Below are 18801 nucleotides of genomic sequence, written 5' to 3'. Positions count from 1 at the left end.
TTTGAATTTTGTACATAGAGTAAATATAATTTCCAATAAGCTTTAGAAAAGACCATAGGTATTATCCTTTATCTATGTTTTAGAATGTAATCTTTGCTATAGTTAATTCTCGATTTGAAAATTAATTATATATATATATACACAATCAACTCATACTCAATCATCTATATAAACAATGTTTTTAATCCTTTGTATAGAATATTCTGTAGCCGAGTAAAAATAAAAACCTATCTGTATCTGCTTTTGACATCTACTTTGAACTGTCACTGTCATATTTTAAAATTTGTTCAAGTCTTTCGCAATTTTTCTGATTTTTGCAGTAATTAGTGCAAAAAAATCAAAACATAACTTTCTTAAAAATTTAAATCTAAATTAAGTAAGCAAAATTACGTAATTTATATTGAAATTCAATATATGAAACATCCGAGTATTATTGTTTCCCTCGAATAACGCAATCAAGGTTTATTTATTTATTTTTTGTTTTTATTTTGCAGATAAATTAATCATTAATTTGTTGTAGAACAGTTGAGCCCCTTAAACTGATCGTCTGGAGCACGATGCACGATGTTGGAGGGTCTGGTGGCTTGGGTTTTGAACAACTACCTTGGGAAGTATGTAGAAAACTTAAACACAGATCAGCTGAGTGTGGCCCTCCTGTCCGGTGAGCCTTCTATTTGAATATTTTTAATCTTATTATTAAAAAAAAAACGCTTAATATTAGTTTTATTATTAAAGATAGTTGTGAAATTGTCAATGTCTGACTATTTTATATTGTTTATGTAATAAAGCAGAATTGTGGCTAGTTATAGCCTAAATATTAATGTAAAATTGTGATCATTAACCTACATTATATATTTATATATAAATATTTGTAATTATTTATATGTAAAAAAAATTTGTAGGCAAAGTGGAATTAGAAAATCTGCCACTAAAGAAAGATGCTCTCCGGCACCTGGGCCTGCCAGTGGAGATAAAGGCAGGCTTCATTGGAAAGGTGCAGCTGCAAGTGCCTGTTCGTCAGATACGCTCCGCTCCATGGCTCATTGCAATAGAAAAGTTGTATTTAGTTGCCACTCCTGTAGATTTGGATGAGGTATGTTATATATGTACAGAATAAGCATATACAAATGTATGTCATCTAAACATGGCAATGAATTTAATTTAGACAAGGATGGTGTATGAAGTACTATAACACTTTTATGCATGTGTGCAATCTAAGACCTTTATATCAATTAAATATTCAGAACGGATCAATTCATATAATAATTCAAGATATATATTTATTCAGCATTTATGTTGAAATCATATGGGCAAAAATTGTCTATCAGATAAATTGATCACTACACTATGAAATATTGAAGTTTTAAACTAATCAAAGATACAACTGTAATTATAATAAAGCAATTATATTATTACTAGCTTTTACCTGCAACCTTCACTTTTGTGTCTGGGATATGTTTACTGATGGGGTTAAAAGTAGCAAATAAAGTTATTAAGGAAATAAAGCTACATCATTTTCCATTCTATATAGTATATGTATATCAAATTCATAGTGATTAGTTAAGACTACTTACTACTACTACTTACAAATTTTTGTTTACAAAATGACTAATTTTTTATTTTGTTTTAAATATTAATTAAAAAATTTATGACTTTATAAGTTTCTATCAGATTGTTTTGTTTTTTCCTTCGCTTTTTTGCTTTGTTGTTTGTTTTGCATATAATTTTGTAACTATATTACCTTTCCTTAAGACACCATGTTTATGGAAACTGGTATGGACTAGCAATACAGTCATTTCGCCTATATAAAGTAACAAGCATACTTTTAGAGTTATTAGAAAGGATTCTCAAAAAAAAAATCAGTGTTTATGGTTTTCCCCATAGTTCAGCCTATGTTACTCTTGTCTTTCACTCATAAACTACTTTAATACATGAACATTGTCCTTGTTATATAATCAAGTATTGGACTGTGGTGCTTCACAGTGCCTTATAAACATTTTTTAATCCATCTGGATGTGATACTGTTAGTGTAAAATTATAATTGAAGAATGATTGTTCATTTATTTATTTATGTATATATTGTTATTGCAACACTTGATTTATTTGATTTCTATACTTATCGAGTTAGTGGTTTTGAAGTATTTCTATTAGTTGTCTATTAGTCATACTGTTGGGGCTACCTAATCACTGTAGCGCGTCACACATGTTTGCACGGGAGCGTACAGATGATTTTTACGCAATACGACGCAAACAAATTGTTTCGCTGTTGGGTAGGGTGCGTGTTAGCTCAAACAGTGTCCTGAAGACAATTGCTGATAAAATGGACTGTCCCATCCTAGAATATTAGGTGGGACAGGTTATCAATGTAAGAGCGTTATGACCGCTCATGTACTGACATAGGTTAAGTCAATTTGTAACTAACAAAATGGGCCTTATGTAGTCTAATTAAATAAATATTATTATTATTATAGTAAAAGAAATTAAATGATACAGTGTACCTAGGCCAGTAAACTTTATTTATTTATTATTTCAACATTCTCACAGTGACACAGTGAGGTAATTGATTAGGCTATATGACACTTTTAGTTGATTGATAGTAAAAGTTTGGTATTATCATATATTTTGAACTTTTTTTATATTAATAAGTGAATCATTGTGTGATGTTCTAAATTAGATTTAACTAAATACGTTTTAACTATGACAAGATTGTGATCATGAACTTTGAACCCTTATCTTTGTGGTTAATAAGGTTATTCTTATAATTTGAATATAAATGAATAAAGACCCACAGCACAAAAAATATTGTGGTGACTCATGTCTATTTATTTTATTAAGATTACTAATTTTGCCAGCTACTTCATATTAAGAAGCAACAAACTCATTTTCACATTTATAATATTAGTTGGGATGTAACACTGTGATCCATAAATTGTGTAAAGGTAATGTACAAGTATGCTTTTGTTATTAAATATTAATTTGTGTGTGTGTGTGCGTGTGCGGGTGTGCGTGCGAGTGCGCGAGCGTGTGTGTGTGCATGCGTGCTTGCGTGCGTGTGTACGTGCTTACGTGCGTTTGTGTGTGTATGTGTGCTAATATATACATACATATTTTTTTTAAATAAAAAAGGTGGTTATTACTAAACACTTTCATAATATTAATAATAAGTAGTAATTTGGCGCAAAAATATAAAAAAAAATACTTGCGGTATTGATACATACTGCTAGTAGATGGAAGCAGACAGCAACTTTTTGTTTTATACTATTCAACTATAGTAAAAAATGTTGAGTACTGTTGTATAATTTACAGTGGGACAGTGTAGTAGAAGCAAATATAGCGCACGAGCGCAAGGTAGCGCTGCTGGATGCGCTGGAGGCGCAGTGGCGCGCGGAGCACGAGGCCAACGACGCGGGCTACTACGCCACATCCTATTCCTCGTGGCTCAGCTACGGCACTGGGCTGCTGGCCAACATTGTGGAGAATCTGCAGGTATTGACATGAACATTTGAATGGGTTCTGAGGTTTGAAGGGCAGACTTTAATGGGGGTCCTGGGTTTGGGGTCAGGTGTTATAAAAAGTTCCAAATCTGGTACCTATTGTCCGAGATACAGTGTTTAATGACAAATATTGACAGTATTGCTAAGAAACTAATGATAATTAAAAAGCTTGTAACTTACTTATTTTTTTAATAAAAAATTCAGGCCAGCCTATATTAAAATATTGTTTTTCTTCGTTCCAGTTGACATTAAACGATGTACACATTCGTTACGAGGATGCCCTCACGTGTGCGCCGAGCTCGTTTGCCTGCGGGCTCACAGTGGAATCGCTCACAGCAGAGTCCTGCGACTCGGACTGGCAGCGGGGGTTCACTCTGCTCTCCGACCCAGACGGCTGCTCATTCAAGTTGCTCGAGCTGCAAAAATTGGCAATGTACTGGGATCCTATGCACGTGCCCAGTGGAATGTTCTGCCATTGTACCATTACCGAATTGACGGTTAGTGTCGGTCTCGAAGTTAAATTATTACCGTTTGGTTGCATACAATAACTTATTACAGAATGGACTGTGATCGTAATGTATGTGCGTGGTCAGGAGCGCATGTCGCAGACGTGGAAGGGCCAGCACCGGTACCTGGTGCCGCCGGCGTCGGCCCGCGCCCGCGTGCGGCGCGAGCGCACCGAGCAGCCGCTGCGCTCGCGCCTGCGCCCGCGCCTCGCCTGCCACCTCACGCTCGACACCGTGCTGCTCACCCTCACGCAGGTAACGCCGCTGGACCCGTCTGGTGGATACTGCTTATGAACATAAATGGTGTCGTCACTTTCGCAGATAACACACATTTTTATTTTTACTCGAAATAAAAAAATCAATCCCCGGGATTACTATCGTCTTTCGACTAATAATTGTACTGAGTACCGATTAACTGGTTTTTCACGATTTCATTTATCACGAGGTTATCAATAAAAAAGCTTAACCCGCGTAGCGATAGAGGCATCTGCTTTTAGCCGGCCGGCCATAGCCGGCTCATAGGTGTCAGTAGATGTGATGATGTCGGCTGGGTCCGCAGCGGCAGTACAGCGAGGCGGTGGGCTGCTGGCGCGGGTTGGAGGCCGTGGCGCGGGTGCGCGGCGTGCGGGGCGCGCGGCCCGGCGTGCCCGTGCGCGGCCACGCGCGCGCCTGGTGGCTGTACGCGCTCACCGCGCACGCGCCGCACCACCGCTGTGAGTACGCCCGCCCACGTATGCACACGTACACGCACACGCACACGCACACGCACACGCACACGCACTCCCATCCGCACTTGTACCCGCACACGCGCACGCGCACACGCACACACAAACGCGCGCATACGCACACTACACGCTCACGCTTGGTGGTTGTACGCGCTCGACGCACACCACTACTTCGACATATACATATACATACATTTGCTACGCATCTGTTGGCTTTGTATGACAGTATTCCAACACAGTGATTGTATTGTAGGGACAGCTCCTAAACCTACTTGGGAATCCTGCTTGGAAGAGTCTCGTAAAATTCGTCAGTACGTGGACATCTGCCTGAGCATGCTCAGCAACCCGACCGCTACGCTGCCGCCGGACAAGAAACAGTGCAAGGACGAGTTCGAGTGGAAGACTCCCTTGCACATATTGAAGCCGTTACGGGAAGTAAGTCATTGTTATTGTAGGCAACAAAAATTTATAGTATTATATAACATTCTATAGCAAAAAGATCATGGACAGATCTTTATCTTTAGTTATTGAAGAACTGTTTCCTTCTGTTATTTTTATTTTGTTGTTCTAAAGGTGGCGATGCGTAAAGTACCCAAAGCGACGCCAGTATCGACCCCCGAAATACCTAGCAGCTCGGGGCGGAGCATGCTGGTGCACTGGTTCCCACAGTGGTGGGGTTGGTACGGCGGCTCGACGGCCGCCCCGGCACCTCCCCCCGCCCCCACCGACGCCCCCGCTACCACATCTGACCCTGTGCCCGAGCTCGAGGAGGAGATCCTCGATGTCATTGCCGATTCCCTCGAGAACAACACGCTACTGAAAAGAGATACAGTGTTTGGCAAGTTCGAGTTCGTCCTGAACAAAGGCAGTTTCTTCTTGTGCAAGGACAACGACAGTGACAATGATACGTGAGTGTTTTTACATATAGTTACCGTTAAGGTGTGCCAAGTTGTAGCTACTGTCACGATATCCTGTGGTCGACAGGCGCTGCCGGCCGCCGGCGGAAGGTGGCGCGGCGGAGGGCGGCGCGGGGCTGGAGCTGCAGTTCTGGAGCGTGATGGCGCGCGTGGAGTCGCGGCCTCGCGGCGGCTCGCACGCGCTGCACGTGTCGCTGGGCGAGCTGCGGCTGCGGGACCGCCTCACGCCCGCCACGCTCTTCCCCGTGCTGGTCGCGCCGCAGGTACACCGCCTCCTGCCTCCATTTTTCCACTCTATCGTTTAGATTTTGGACCCAAAACTTAATATTACGATTTTCTTTGCAGGGTATGATCCGCGACGGCCTGAGCGCTATGAACGCAACGGCGAGCACTATGTCGTGGTGCCGCGCCCAGGTGACGCCTTCCTCCTCGTATCACCCGCACCAGCAACACGATGCCGCCGAGCCTCTTTTCCAACTCACATACGAGAAAAAGCCATTTGGACTTAATTGTGATTACAAGTAAGTTAATTGTTGCTAAAATACCATCTTCCGCACGAGGATACAAGCTCTAGGTCATCAAGGCTTTATTGTTCCTGGGGTGAAGACGAACACCTCGAGTGTAGGCTCCCCCCAGATATATAACGGATCGTGGGATCGATCCACGACTGATATTTGTACTGCATGTATTTGTAGGCTGTGGGTGAAGTCCGGCTCGCTGGAGGTGGTGTGGTGCGCGGCGGCGGCGCGCTGGGTGCGCGAGCTGGTGTGCGCGCCGTGGGCGGACGGCGGCGGTGGCGGCGGGGGCGGCGGCGGCGGCGGCGGCGGCGGCGGCGGCGGCAGCGGGGAGGAGGACGGCGGCGGGGAGGGGGGACCCGCCTACCACCACGTGCGCGACTCCACCAAGGCGCGCCTGCTGGGACACTGGAACGACATCATGCGCGCTCACACGGTAACAGTATACCACTTTTTTATGTTATGTGTTTTATTGTACAGTGCTGTCATTTTGTTAAAAATACAATAAATACATGATGGCATATTCACGTAGCGAAGGTATTTCAGTGTTAACTGTTATGTTAACTTTATATTTGTTACTAATGCTAGCAGGAAAAAAGCCCATACATATATTTTTTTAAGTCTTTAATTTACAAAATTTTAAGCATATAAATGTATACAGGCGCCAAAAATAGACACATGTACTCAACGTCTTTTCCTCCTTACAAAACTTGAGACTACACAAAAACTATAAACGATTATACTGTCTTCTGCTGTGTAATAACACTAAATTTTATCACAATTCCTTCACTGTTTCTAGCATTAGGTTATGGAATTCATTGCCTGTTGTTATTAGAAGTACAAAATCCATTGATGCTTTCAAACGACAAGTGAAAGATTATCTTTTCTCTATCTGATTTTTTCTTCATTTAAAAAATTGGCATTCTTTATTTATGTATTTATATAATTATTTATTTTATGATAGTTTGTTTTCCTTGTGCCTATAATTATTAATATGTATCCTAGTATTGGGTACATATTTAACATATATGCATGGGATTATATAATTTTGTTTGATTGATATGTATATGTATGTGATTGTGTATATATGTGTGTATATATGTATATAATTTTTATATATTTTTAATCTGCAAAAGATGCTTTTTTAATTATAAAGCACTATTATACCTACTTGTACAACAATTAGTCCATTACCTTAAGGTTGTCTTGAAAAGATTGCTCTCAGCAATAAGACCGCCTTACTGTACTTATACAATTGTATCGTTGTGTTTGTAAATTGTCTTGTTTATTTCCTATATTGTATAATGCAAATAAAGTATACTTATTCATTCATTCAACTACTTTAATATATGTGTGATAAGGTCGATAATAGCTCAGTACTTGACTGTTTCGCAGGGCGAGCGGCGGTCGTGGCAGGTGGAGCTGGACGTGTGGGCACCGCAGCTGTTAGTGGTAGAGCAGCTGTGCGACCGCGACGCGGCCGTGCTTGCCGTCGACTTCGGCCGCCTGCGCCTGCACAATTTGCCGCTGCATTCCGCCCCCGCCTCCGAACCCGCTCCCGCACCCGCCGCCTCCGCTCCTGCCTCTGATACACTGGACGATGAAGGTATTGTGACCCTATATTATCCCTCACTGGTACCCTGCCAGTGTACACCGTATATACAGCGCAGACGGCGCGATCTTTACGTTTTTATCCATTGCCTGGCGTGTCAGCAGAGCTGTTCATGACGCCGTGCTCGACTCCGCCGGGCAGCCTGCTGTCGCCGGCGTCGCCGCCGTTGCTGCCGCACCAGCCGCACCAGCCATTGCACCTCCACCCGATCGACCCAGCGCACTTGCACGACAGTCTTTACGACAGGTTGTCACTTTACTACTACCTATTTTAACTAAGTACTAATGTGATAGTTGGTTTCATCCGGCTCGAAGGACTAAACCCGTGCAGAACGTAGTGATTAACCCACCATTTCATCTTCACAAATTAGAAAAAAAAACGTGCCATTTAATCTTACCTGTTGCCTAGTGCGCAAATTATTCTAATTAGCATCATATAAAAAGTCAAGCAACGAGCATCTGGAAACACAATCCAGGATAGCCAAAACAGCGTATTTTTAGAATTACCTAAATAAAAAAAAGTATGACTCTATAAATACAAAGAACAGTAGAAAGAGACTCAAACCAGAGTTAAAACTATAGTTGGTAACAGTTCATAGAGATGTCATATGGCCGTATCTCCTGAAAGAGGACGCGTGTAACAGAACAAATGACATCACATGATTAGGAACACTGACCTCTGAAAAGGCAAGACGGAAGAAGTAGAAATTTTCTTAATTGACCTGACCGAGAACCGAGTCCCTGACTTCATTTTCGCAGGTTACCGCACCTGTATATTAATATAGGCTATGATCCATATGTCAAATTTTATTCAAATTTGTTTAGCCATTTCGCTATGGCGGTCCCGGCGTAGAATGGGTCACCCCTTCCTTCCCCGTGGGTGTCGTAAGAGGCGACTAAGCTTATGCTGGAGATATGGGCAGCAGCGTCCCTCTTAAAACATATATAAAAGCTTAACTGCGGTTGCCAACCCTCCTGCTAATGCTAGCAAATACTGGCAAAACTCCCCTTACGGAGAAGGCTCATGTTTAGCAGTGGACAGTTAAGGGCTGAAATAATAATGATGTTTAACCATTTGGTTTAATCAAACAACGAAGTACTAGTTCTGTATTTATGGTGAAGCAGCCAATTGACAAGTTGTAATACCGACTAAACCGTCTTTCAAAAAAAGCGTTCACGCTTACTTTTTATCTTTATTCGAGCAGTAAGTGCTTTTCTTTTTTCATGTATAATATAGTATATATCATATATGTGTAAGTATATTTGTTATTCATATATATTTATTCGTTTATATATGTAATTTTAGTATGTATGTATATCAATAATTACTAGTACCGCATTCGAGTATTCTGACACTTCCCTATGGTTGACTGGGAGAGAATGCTTTTAGCATTAAGTCCGCCATGTACACATATATGTACTAATGAATAAATAAATAAATAATTTGGTTTACAGATATAAGATAGAACTGAGCGATCTACAGATACTAGTGGGCCGCACGCGCGACAACTGGAAGTATGCGCACACGAAAAGCACGTCCCCGCTGCACCTCGTTGACAGATTCAGTATATCGCTTCAGGTTGTATATGAACTAGAATTTATTTATATTTCACCATTACTAAACAACTGACAATAAGCTACCTATATATAACACAATCCTTAAACCGGTCTATTTATTTGTTTTTATGCCATGATGCGAAAAAGGTGTGCATCCCTGGTGCGCAGAGTACGTGCCAGCACCAACAGCATCCTGAGTATGATAGCAAGCAGGCTGGACTGTGTGTATGTTAATCACTGCTGCGCAATTTTCAATGGAATTTCGCAGCGGTGATTATCTGTATACTGCTTAATATATTGTATGTGTGTATGTGTGTGTATGTGTATTGTGTATGTACATTAACTAACATTAGTTTTTAAGAATATTGTTACTAATAAATATTTAATGGACCAAAAAGTCTGAAATAAAAATTATTATTATTATGCATTATTATTATAATAATGCACACATAACAAATTATAACCACGTTAGGTTTATATATTAGGTAATTATGGTTTTTATACTAGGCTACAATTCAAAAACACGTGTACACAGCATGATTAACATTTGGACATAACATTTCAATTTCGATACGTGAAAGACATAATAATTAGTAAACATTACATATACAATTTACATTAAATGAAATTTATACCATAAAACTATCACCACACAAGAAAAACAGACCATTATATGACCAGTATATGACCTATGGGCTTCTATTGTGGGATTTTGCAAGTGCTTCTAACATAAATAAAATTCAAAGAACCCAGAACTATAACTTAAAGCTAAAATGTAATGCAGGGTGCAGGGTTTATTCGTAATACAGAGGTTCATGTGATTCTTCAAATCAAGTCTGTTAAGGTAAAAATCTTAAACATCTGTGGAAAGTATACAATTAAGCTGGATTATATTTATTATAATTATCCATATAAATTTGCGGGGAAATTGGCGTTACTGGATTGTGTGGCACGCTAGTTCAAACATATCTCTTCAGTTGCAAATACTGAACTTCAATAACCTGGCATAAACTGGCCGATGGAAGAATTTTATAAAGGTGGAATCTCAAAAGAGAATCAAATCCATACCACATGTGCTGTCATATCTGCTCATAGTAAGGAAAAGTCTAATTGCATGATAAAAAAAAAAAAACTAAAGTCTCTTCCGTGGTTGACGAGGTTGTATTTATACGTTAGGATAAGTTTATGGGATGTCGGTAGGGGCCGCCCTAGACGGACGTATGTCGACCAAATAGGCGACGTGCTGAAGAAGGGCCAAATTAAAAGTACCCGTAACCGGCAAGCGTGTATGACAAGATTGATGAATGTGGAGGAAGCGAAAGAGGTTTGTTTGAATCGAAGCATTTGACGTTCCATTGTCTCTGCCTACCCTGATGGGAGACAGGCGTGACAGATATGTATGTATGTATGATAAGTTTAGTTACGTTTGTTGTTTAGATTTTTTTTTTTACAACGCAGGGGGCAAACGAGCATGCGGCTCACCTGATGGTAAGTGACTACCGCCGCCCATGGTCACCCACAACACCTACGGCATTGCAGGTGTGCTGCCGGCCTTTAAAAAGGAATATACTCTTTTCTTGAAGGTTATGTTGTCGTATCGGTTCGGAAATACTGCTGCTGGAAGTTGATTCCAAGAGTGGTTGTTAGTTAGGATAGTTCAATGTAGGGTTTTCGAGTAACTCGGAAGCTGGTTGACGGCAAGGAATGTTCCTAGTGACAGGTCCGTGTTTAATAAATAAATAAATGCAACGCCAGGCGGAGCGGCGCGTGGTGGCGACGAGCGACCCGCAGTACCCGGCGGCCACGCTGCGCGGCTCGCTGCCGGCGCTCGTGGCGCACCTGGCCGACCACAAGCTGGCCGCCGTGCGCGCCGTCGCCGCCGGCCTCGTGCCGCCCTCCCACCACCACCACCACCACCAGCACCGGTGAGGCAGCGGAGCCGGGGCGTCCGTGTGTCCGTACTGTGCTTTTGAACATCAGCGTCACATTTTAACGCACATGCCACATAATTGAGTGACATCATTTTGGTGCTTTACTTTATCTTTTTTTACTTATTTTTGGTTATTGTACCTCTTGTAATTGTAAAAAAATGTGAAATTTAAGCAAAATATAAATATTTATTTTATTCCTTGTTAATTTAGTACTATTACTTATACTGTGCTATTACTGAAATTTTATACTCATTTTTTTATACAACTTAGAATGGCAAACAAGCTGACGGCTCACCTGATGGAAAGTGGTAACCGTCGCCTATAGACATGAGCAGTACCATGGACATAACAGTACACACACATACTGTTTTACCCATGATACCCCCCATGCGTTGCCATTCCTGAGGATTCAGGTGTTATTCCTCTGTACCCTGTAAATTCACGCCATATCCCACCCTTCAAACCGAAACACGGCCATGCAAACACAACTGCTTCACGGTAGAAACACGAATGGGACAGAGGTACCAAAGCAATCGACTTTTGTATAAAGTCTCTCTCTGGTCTCCCTCTCATATTAGACATGTGCGCACATATTTTTAAGTATGAAAATACAATTTTTTATAATCATGAAATCGTCAGTCTGAAATCTGAAGTCTCTCTTGAATCATATTAACTAGTACAGTGATGTAGATGAACTATGTTCCACGTGCAGGAGTGGCGAGGGTCAGCCGGAGGAGCAGTGGCGGGCGGCCCCGGACGAGGACACCAGCGCCAGCTTGGAGACCGAGCGCTCCGACCCCTCCGGACACCACAACACCAAGCTGTTCGTGCTGCAGTTCGCGATCGACCAGATGTCGCTAGAGGTATTACAAGTGCTGCGCAGATGATGTACATATATATATATATATATATATATAATATATATATTATGCACGTCGAATGTTTCTCTTTAGGTAAAAGGTGGGATTTGTATTTTCAGGCAAAGAAGTAGATAAAAAATACGTACTACATATACTAGTACTAGTATATTTGTTATAAAAAGGATTGTGTGTAAATGTTTTTTTTTAATGGATTATAATAAAATGGTAACCCCGCCTGCGCTAACGTTATACGCTGGTGGGGCACTAGGGAGGGATGACAGATAAATGAGGATGAAAGGGCAAATGAGTTGGCCATCGTGACGAATAGAGGTGGAGGTGGAGGTGCAGGTGGGCGGCGGTGCAGGTGGTGAGGCGGGCGTGCGCGTGCGCAGGTGCAGTCGCGCGGGCGCAGCGTGGCCGAGGTGCAGGTGTGCGGCGTGCGCGCGGCGCTGGCGGCGCGGCCCGGCGACGCGTCGCTGGCGCTGTCCGTGCACTCGCTGCTGCTGGTCGACGCGCTGCAGACCTACGGGCCCGACTTCGAGCTGCTCGTCGCCAGCCACCGCCACGTCGGGTACCGCTACCAATATATACCTTGTGCATACGCATACGCATACGCATCGCATGCAATCTGCTGGCGCAGTTGCATGCATTTATTCACAGATGTCGTTGTGTTAAATCTTGTATTCTACTTGCCCATATTTCGCTGAGCGAGATCTGACATCTATTTATAAGAGATAAAATATGGGCGATGAGCCTGTCATGTTGTAAGTTTCCTACCATCATTTGTATTAATTTATTATCTTTGATTTCCGTCTTAATTTATTTTTTATTTTTAAATAAATAACTGAATTAACCCTGATTATTGTTAACCACGCCTTCACTAATATCAGTTTCTTTATTTGAATCTAATTGACCAACTGTTATTGACACCGATCGTGGGGGAGAAAGGGATTGTTAGTAATGGAGACTGAAAATCCCATTGCTAGCAATATACCCAACCAGGTCGACCTCCTCGCGGTTCTCCCTGGAAACTATCATGGTTAATTCCTGATAAATTCATCATGATGGGCTAACTGGCCTGTTTTCATTCTCATCTATCACCCTTCACTGGTGCTCCGCCAGCGTATTCCGTTAGCGCAGGCGGGGTTACCATACCATTTTCACCCATCAAAAAAAAAGTACCGATCGTGTGTGAGATCGTGTTGTCCGTGGACAGTCATAGTAACAACGATATGATGGTTGGTCGCAGCATGGACACGATGTCGGGCAGCATCCGCGGCTCGGAGCCGACGTCGCCGCGGTCGCCCACGTCGCCCACGTCGCCCACGTCTCCCACGTCGCCCACGTCGCTGGCCTCGCCGCCGCCCGCGCCGCTGCACCCGCACGCGCTCAACCACGCGCTACACTCGCTCACGTACGCCGGCGCCGCTCACAGTACGTACCTATTGTAACTTTGTTTTTTATTATCTCAATGATATATTAAAATTCCCCAAGTTATTATTTATTTGCCTTCAGTGTAGGTAAATAAAATTAGCTTTACGCTATAGATAGTCTTTTATTAATACAAATGAATTACAGTCTAACAAATAACAATTTCAGTCTATCAATAGTTCCATACTTAAATACACAATTCTTAATACATATTACACTCGACTGTATAAATTTATATAAATTCTTATAGAACAAGAAATATAAACGACTAGTGGGCCTTCTTGCCCCATCATACCACTCACAGGTTATGAAATGAGTTTCCTGCCGAAGTTTTCCCAAGAAACTACAGCATGGGGTTCTTCAAAAAGGAGTTAAAGAGGTTTCTTCAGGGTCGGCAACGCGCGCGTAATACCTCTGGTATTGCAGGCGTTCATAGGCTACAGTAACCGCTTACCATCAGGCGGGCCGTATGTTTGTTTGCCACCTCAGTGGTATATAAAAAAAATACTCATAGTATTTATAAAATAAAATTAGTGGTTTAGTTCTCTAAATATTTTGTAATGACATACAAAATGTATGACATTTAGAGTAGTAAATAAGATTTCACTTCCACTACAACAAAACAATCAAGAACGCATTTGTTCTAAAGAGAAATGAATCGATATAGAAAATTGTATCTAGAACGTTATTGTTATGCAGAATTTGAAGAGGGGGGCCGCACTAGTCCCGGCCTTCGTTGGCCCGGCAGTTCGAGCCATGCCGGCGGGGCCGGGCTGGGATGGGGCTCGAGCAACAGAGACGGACCAGGGTGGACCGCGGGCGCCGCCTGGGCCGCGCCCGGCCTCGTCGACTCGGAGGCGCTCATCGCTGTTGAACTCTGCTTCGTGAAGGGAGAAGAGGAGGACCTCAGGATTGCCAACATACTCTTCAACAACCTTGATATAATTGGTGAGTATATTTTTTTTTAATTGATGATAATGGAATGGTAGCCCCACCCGCGCTATCGATATATACCGGCGGGGCACAAGTGAAGGATGATAGGTAAAGATGAAGTAGGTCAGTTAGCCCATCGTGAGGAATTCAACAAGAATTGTTCACGATGGTTCCAGGGGGAACCACGTGGAGGTCGACCTAATAGGGCATATTGCTAGCAATGGGGCTGTCAAACTCCATTGCTAACAATCCCTTTCCCCCCTGGTGAGTATATTTACTCACTCATCACTGGTAGAGTCACAGTAAAGGCCTTTGGGTGTAATGCAGTCCAGTGGTTTATCAGTATCGTATGTTTATTTATTAACTCTTTATTGCATCACTTTAAAAATAATACAAATATATATGTAAAGAATCGTACATGATGTTACATATATTGCAATGATTTCTATAATGATTTGCAGCGAATCAAGAAACGATAGTGGAGCTAATCGGGTTCGCGCAACGCGTTATGGGCCCAAAGAAAGCGGCGGGCGAGCCTCGGCCGGCTGCCTCCCCCGCCGCCGCCGCCGCCGCCGCCGCCGCCGCCGCCGCCGCCGCCGCCGCCGCCGCCGCCGCCGCACCGACCAGCGCCAGCCTGCTGTCGCTGCCAGTCGCGCCCCGCCAGCAGGTGATACATACTGCAAATCTCAACGCGAACACGTGTCATAATGTTTGTTCATTTGAAACCGTTCAAATTTAATGTTTTTTATTACATTTTGTTTGCTTTAACTTGAGAGATGGGATAGTTTTTATAGGAAGATAAAGATAAAGATAAATTTATTTGCAAACATGTGTACATAGTAAGTGCAAAGACATACTTGTTGTTCATTGTAGCATTTGTATAGTCCTAACATGTTTTGCTAACATTAGCGTGCAAAATATTATTTCAAGGACAGTGGCAATTTCAAGTGCCTTACAAAGCAAATCCATGCCTTCTATCTATCCATGCCTTACAAAACATATTAATATTTTGTGAAGATTAGATATAAACTAAATAAAAAGTCAAATGGAATTACAATGTCAATAGCAAATGTCGAAAGAGAAACATATTAAAGGTTGTCATTTAAAAATTCGTCAATATTATAATAACATTTGTTAATCAGTAGCATTTTCAGTTTTTTCCGGAAAGATATAACAATGTTCGTCTAGTCGGCTATTATGTTATTATTTATCTAAACTTGTGCAGAAGTCGGTTCGGACGGAGATCACGTTCGACTTCCACCGCCTGGGGGTGCTGCTGCTGCGCGCCGCGGTGCACGACGGCAACCTCGTGGCGAGGAAGATCGCCACCGCCACCGTCGCCGAGGCCAAGATACAGGCCACCCTCGGTTAGCAAGCACTCGTACCTGTTCACAACCTCCATATACATTCTTCTGTGATGGTCTTATCCAATAAATCGATTAATATGTCCTAAATATATGATATTACAAGTAAAACGTGCTGTGAAGCTTGAATCAGTTTATGTCATGTTAATATTAAGTCCTACACTACCTAGTATACATTACGTATGTATGTATGTACCTGCACTATGATACATTATTATTTAAGACGCCTTGTGTGCTTCTGCATAGTATGGGCCACTCATTTCTTTCCTATATGTGTCGTAGGAGGAGACTAAGCGAGCTTATATTGCAGGGATGGGCAGCAGTGTCCTTCTTATAAAATCCTCAAATTCTTAACTGCAGTTCCCAACCCGGCTGCCATAGTTGGGTATATTGATCCATGGTACTGCTCATGTCTATAAGCGATGATCATCACTTTCCATAAGGTGGGCCGTCAGCTTGTTTGCCATTCGGAGTGGCATAAAAAAAGTAGTTGTGATACTTGTCGCAAACATAATATGATTCGCGCACATGTGTGTGTGTGCGTGCGTTGTGATGAGCGTTGTGGTGTGGTGGTGGTGTGCGGCTGCAGACGGGTGCAGCGTGGAGGCGGAGGGCTCGCTGGGCGGCGTGCAGGTGGTGTCGCTGTGCGACGGCGCCGGCCTGCACACGCGCGTGCTGTCCGCCGGCCGTGCCCACCACCCGCAGCAGCCGCAGCACCCGCAGCACGACGCCGCCGCCGACGACGAGAAGGCGCTGCTCTTCCACGTCACCAGGAGGCTCGACACGCCGGAGGGCGCCGAAACACCAGGTGTCCATTTAACTATTGACGTTTTCCCTACACATACTGTATGAGATTCTTCCAAAACGACGTATTAAAGTTTCAACAGGGTCGGCATACCTTAGTGTCGCAGCCATCCATAGAGTATAATGACTGTTTACTATCATGTTTGTTTGCTACTTTAGTGGTATAAAAAAAGCTAGTTGCTGTCTGCTATTTCCGCTTTTTATAACTTAATTTCATAGTAAAATCACTGCAATAAAAAAAGCTTTCTTAAACATGATGTCGGTGTTGTGCAAACGCCTTGTCAAGCGCCAAATGCTTCTGGCTACCCTGTCTGTGGTGGGCGAACTTTTTTAATAGGGAGCCGCAAAGTTTAAGAAATTCTAGATGTGGGCCAGAATTATAGAAATAATGCATTTTGTGTTAAAGCTTTTAATCATAATATTATAAAAACATTTCAACATTACACATGAATGTTACAAATTACCTTTTACCTTAAATAATAATTAATTTGACTTTTAAGTCGAAGGCCCTACCATGGTAGACGTGTGGGGTGGGACATATGGCATTGTATCTGATTTTCCATAATATTTTCGAACTTACTAGAAGGAGACTTTGTACAAAAGTCGATTGCTTGAGTACCTCTGTCCCATTCGTGTTTCAACCGTGAAGCAGTTGTGTTTGCATGGCTGTGTTTCGGTTTGAAGGGTGGGATATGGCGTGAATTTACTGGGTACAGAGGAATAACACCTGAGTCCTCAGGAATGGCAACGCATGGGGGGTATCATGGGCGAAACAGTATACTCTGTTATGTCTATGGTACTGCTCATGTGTATAGGCGACGGTTACCACTTTTCATCAGGTGGGCCGTCAGCTTGTTTGCCATTCTAAGTTGTATAAAAAAAAAAGAACTACGCGGCTAGTTTAGCATCACCTATAGGTTATGCATCTATTATTCTACTAAGGAGAATCTATATTTCTCGATCGTCAAAACGTAATTATAGGGGGCCATATACTGTCCATGTCGATGGACCTTCGGCGGGCCGTACTTTGCCCATCACTAGTCTAGAGCATACTTGAGCGATGATGTAACGTGCGCGACGTGGCAGTGGTGGCGGCGAGCGTGTCGGTGCGCGTGGCCAGCGTGTGGTACACGCACTCGGGCCCGCTGCTGCGCGAGCTGCGCTCCTGCCTCACCGAGTTCAAGCAGTACCTCGCCGACCTGGCGCGCTCCATCCGCGCCGCCGCCGCCGACATGGCCATCGGCCTCGTGCACCCCACCACCGCCGCCGCCGCCGCCGCCGCCAGGTACGCTCGCCGGACATGTACGTGAACCACTCGCTCGGCGATCAATTATATCCTGTTGGAACTTGCGGGTCTACCATGAAATAAAATTCCGAAGTTTCGGACTTCATTTTGTGTTTTCTTTCATAACTATTACAGCGTTTAGCGTTCCATTGTTTCTGCCTACCCTAATGGGAGACAGGCGTGACAGATATGTATGTATGTATGTCCTATTACAGCCCAGTAAATGGAGCTTAACATTTCGTTCGTCATAAATCCTCCCATAAAATTCCAAGGGAATAATATTTTTTATGTTTTTAAACGGTAAGTATTATGTAATTTAAACATCAAATTTATGTTTCGTTAGGCTCCGAAATTTCGCAAAATATTTCATGGTAGGTCCTCTGATTTCACGGGGAGATTTCCACCATCCACCACCTTACCAAAAGGCATAGTAACAGAATAGCAACCGTCGACGTATGCACGTGGGAGCTTGGCTTGCAAGCATCGCAGTAAGTAAGCTGGCATGGAGCGACAGTGCAGGCCGTGCCAACTGTTACTTTAGTACAGACGATTAATGCAGTAGTTAATCAAAAGACCTGTGTACGTGGGATACTCAGAAAGTTTTGCGACACTAAAAAAATGTTCTATAGGTAAATATATTTTTATTACACCTTTTCAAAGTACTCTCCATCAGCCTCTATACGAAGTTTCATGCGTCTGAACCAGTTTTAGAAACACTTTCCAGTCCGCCGCAGACACCTCGTTTACAGCCTGCTCGAACGCTAAGAGCGCATCATCCGGCGACTAAAATTGTATTTCTTTGAGCTGATTTTTTATTTTTGGGAATAAGAAGTCACACGGTGCTAGGTCAGGGCTGTAAGGAGGGTGA

General features: G+C 42.9%; 1 protein-coding gene across 1 annotated transcript in view; it reads left to right on the top strand.

Moving 5' to 3' along the window:
* The first annotated feature begins 249 nt into the window (after nt 1-249).
* The window catches only part of LOC113510224 (intermembrane lipid transfer protein Vps13D), a 53493-nt gene continuing 34941 nt past the window's right edge, over nt 250-18801 (top strand). The window contains exons 1-24 of the mRNA XM_052897190.1: nt 250-376; nt 521-661; nt 903-1093; nt 3307-3486; nt 3737-3991; nt 4088-4255; nt 4560-4713; nt 4979-5160; nt 5299-5633; nt 5710-5905; nt 5988-6163; nt 6338-6593; nt 7553-7763; nt 7871-8015; nt 9224-9347; nt 11081-11250; nt 11969-12119; nt 12509-12687; nt 13366-13550; nt 14247-14495; nt 14942-15147; nt 15706-15847; nt 16434-16652; nt 17735-17933. Of these exons, the coding sequence (XP_052753150.1) occupies nt 565-661; nt 903-1093; nt 3307-3486; nt 3737-3991; nt 4088-4255; nt 4560-4713; nt 4979-5160; nt 5299-5633; nt 5710-5905; nt 5988-6163; nt 6338-6593; nt 7553-7763; nt 7871-8015; nt 9224-9347; nt 11081-11250; nt 11969-12119; nt 12509-12687; nt 13366-13550; nt 14247-14495; nt 14942-15147; nt 15706-15847; nt 16434-16652; nt 17735-17933 (4370 nt within the window). The 5' untranslated portion in view covers nt 250-376; nt 521-564. The remainder of the gene's footprint in view (nt 377-520; nt 662-902; nt 1094-3306; nt 3487-3736; nt 3992-4087; nt 4256-4559; nt 4714-4978; nt 5161-5298; nt 5634-5709; nt 5906-5987; nt 6164-6337; nt 6594-7552; nt 7764-7870; nt 8016-9223; nt 9348-11080; nt 11251-11968; nt 12120-12508; nt 12688-13365; nt 13551-14246; nt 14496-14941; nt 15148-15705; nt 15848-16433; nt 16653-17734; nt 17934-18801) is intronic.

Source organism: Galleria mellonella, unplaced genomic scaffold (genome assembly GCF_026898425.1).
Source record: "Galleria mellonella isolate WM207_F2 unplaced genomic scaffold, CSIRO_AGI_GalMel_v1 utg103, whole genome shotgun sequence".
Taxonomy (NCBI): domain Eukaryota; kingdom Metazoa; phylum Arthropoda; class Insecta; order Lepidoptera; family Pyralidae; genus Galleria; species Galleria mellonella.
The sequence above is the reverse complement of the archived record's forward strand: the minus strand, read 5'-3'. Positions and strand labels throughout refer to the sequence as shown.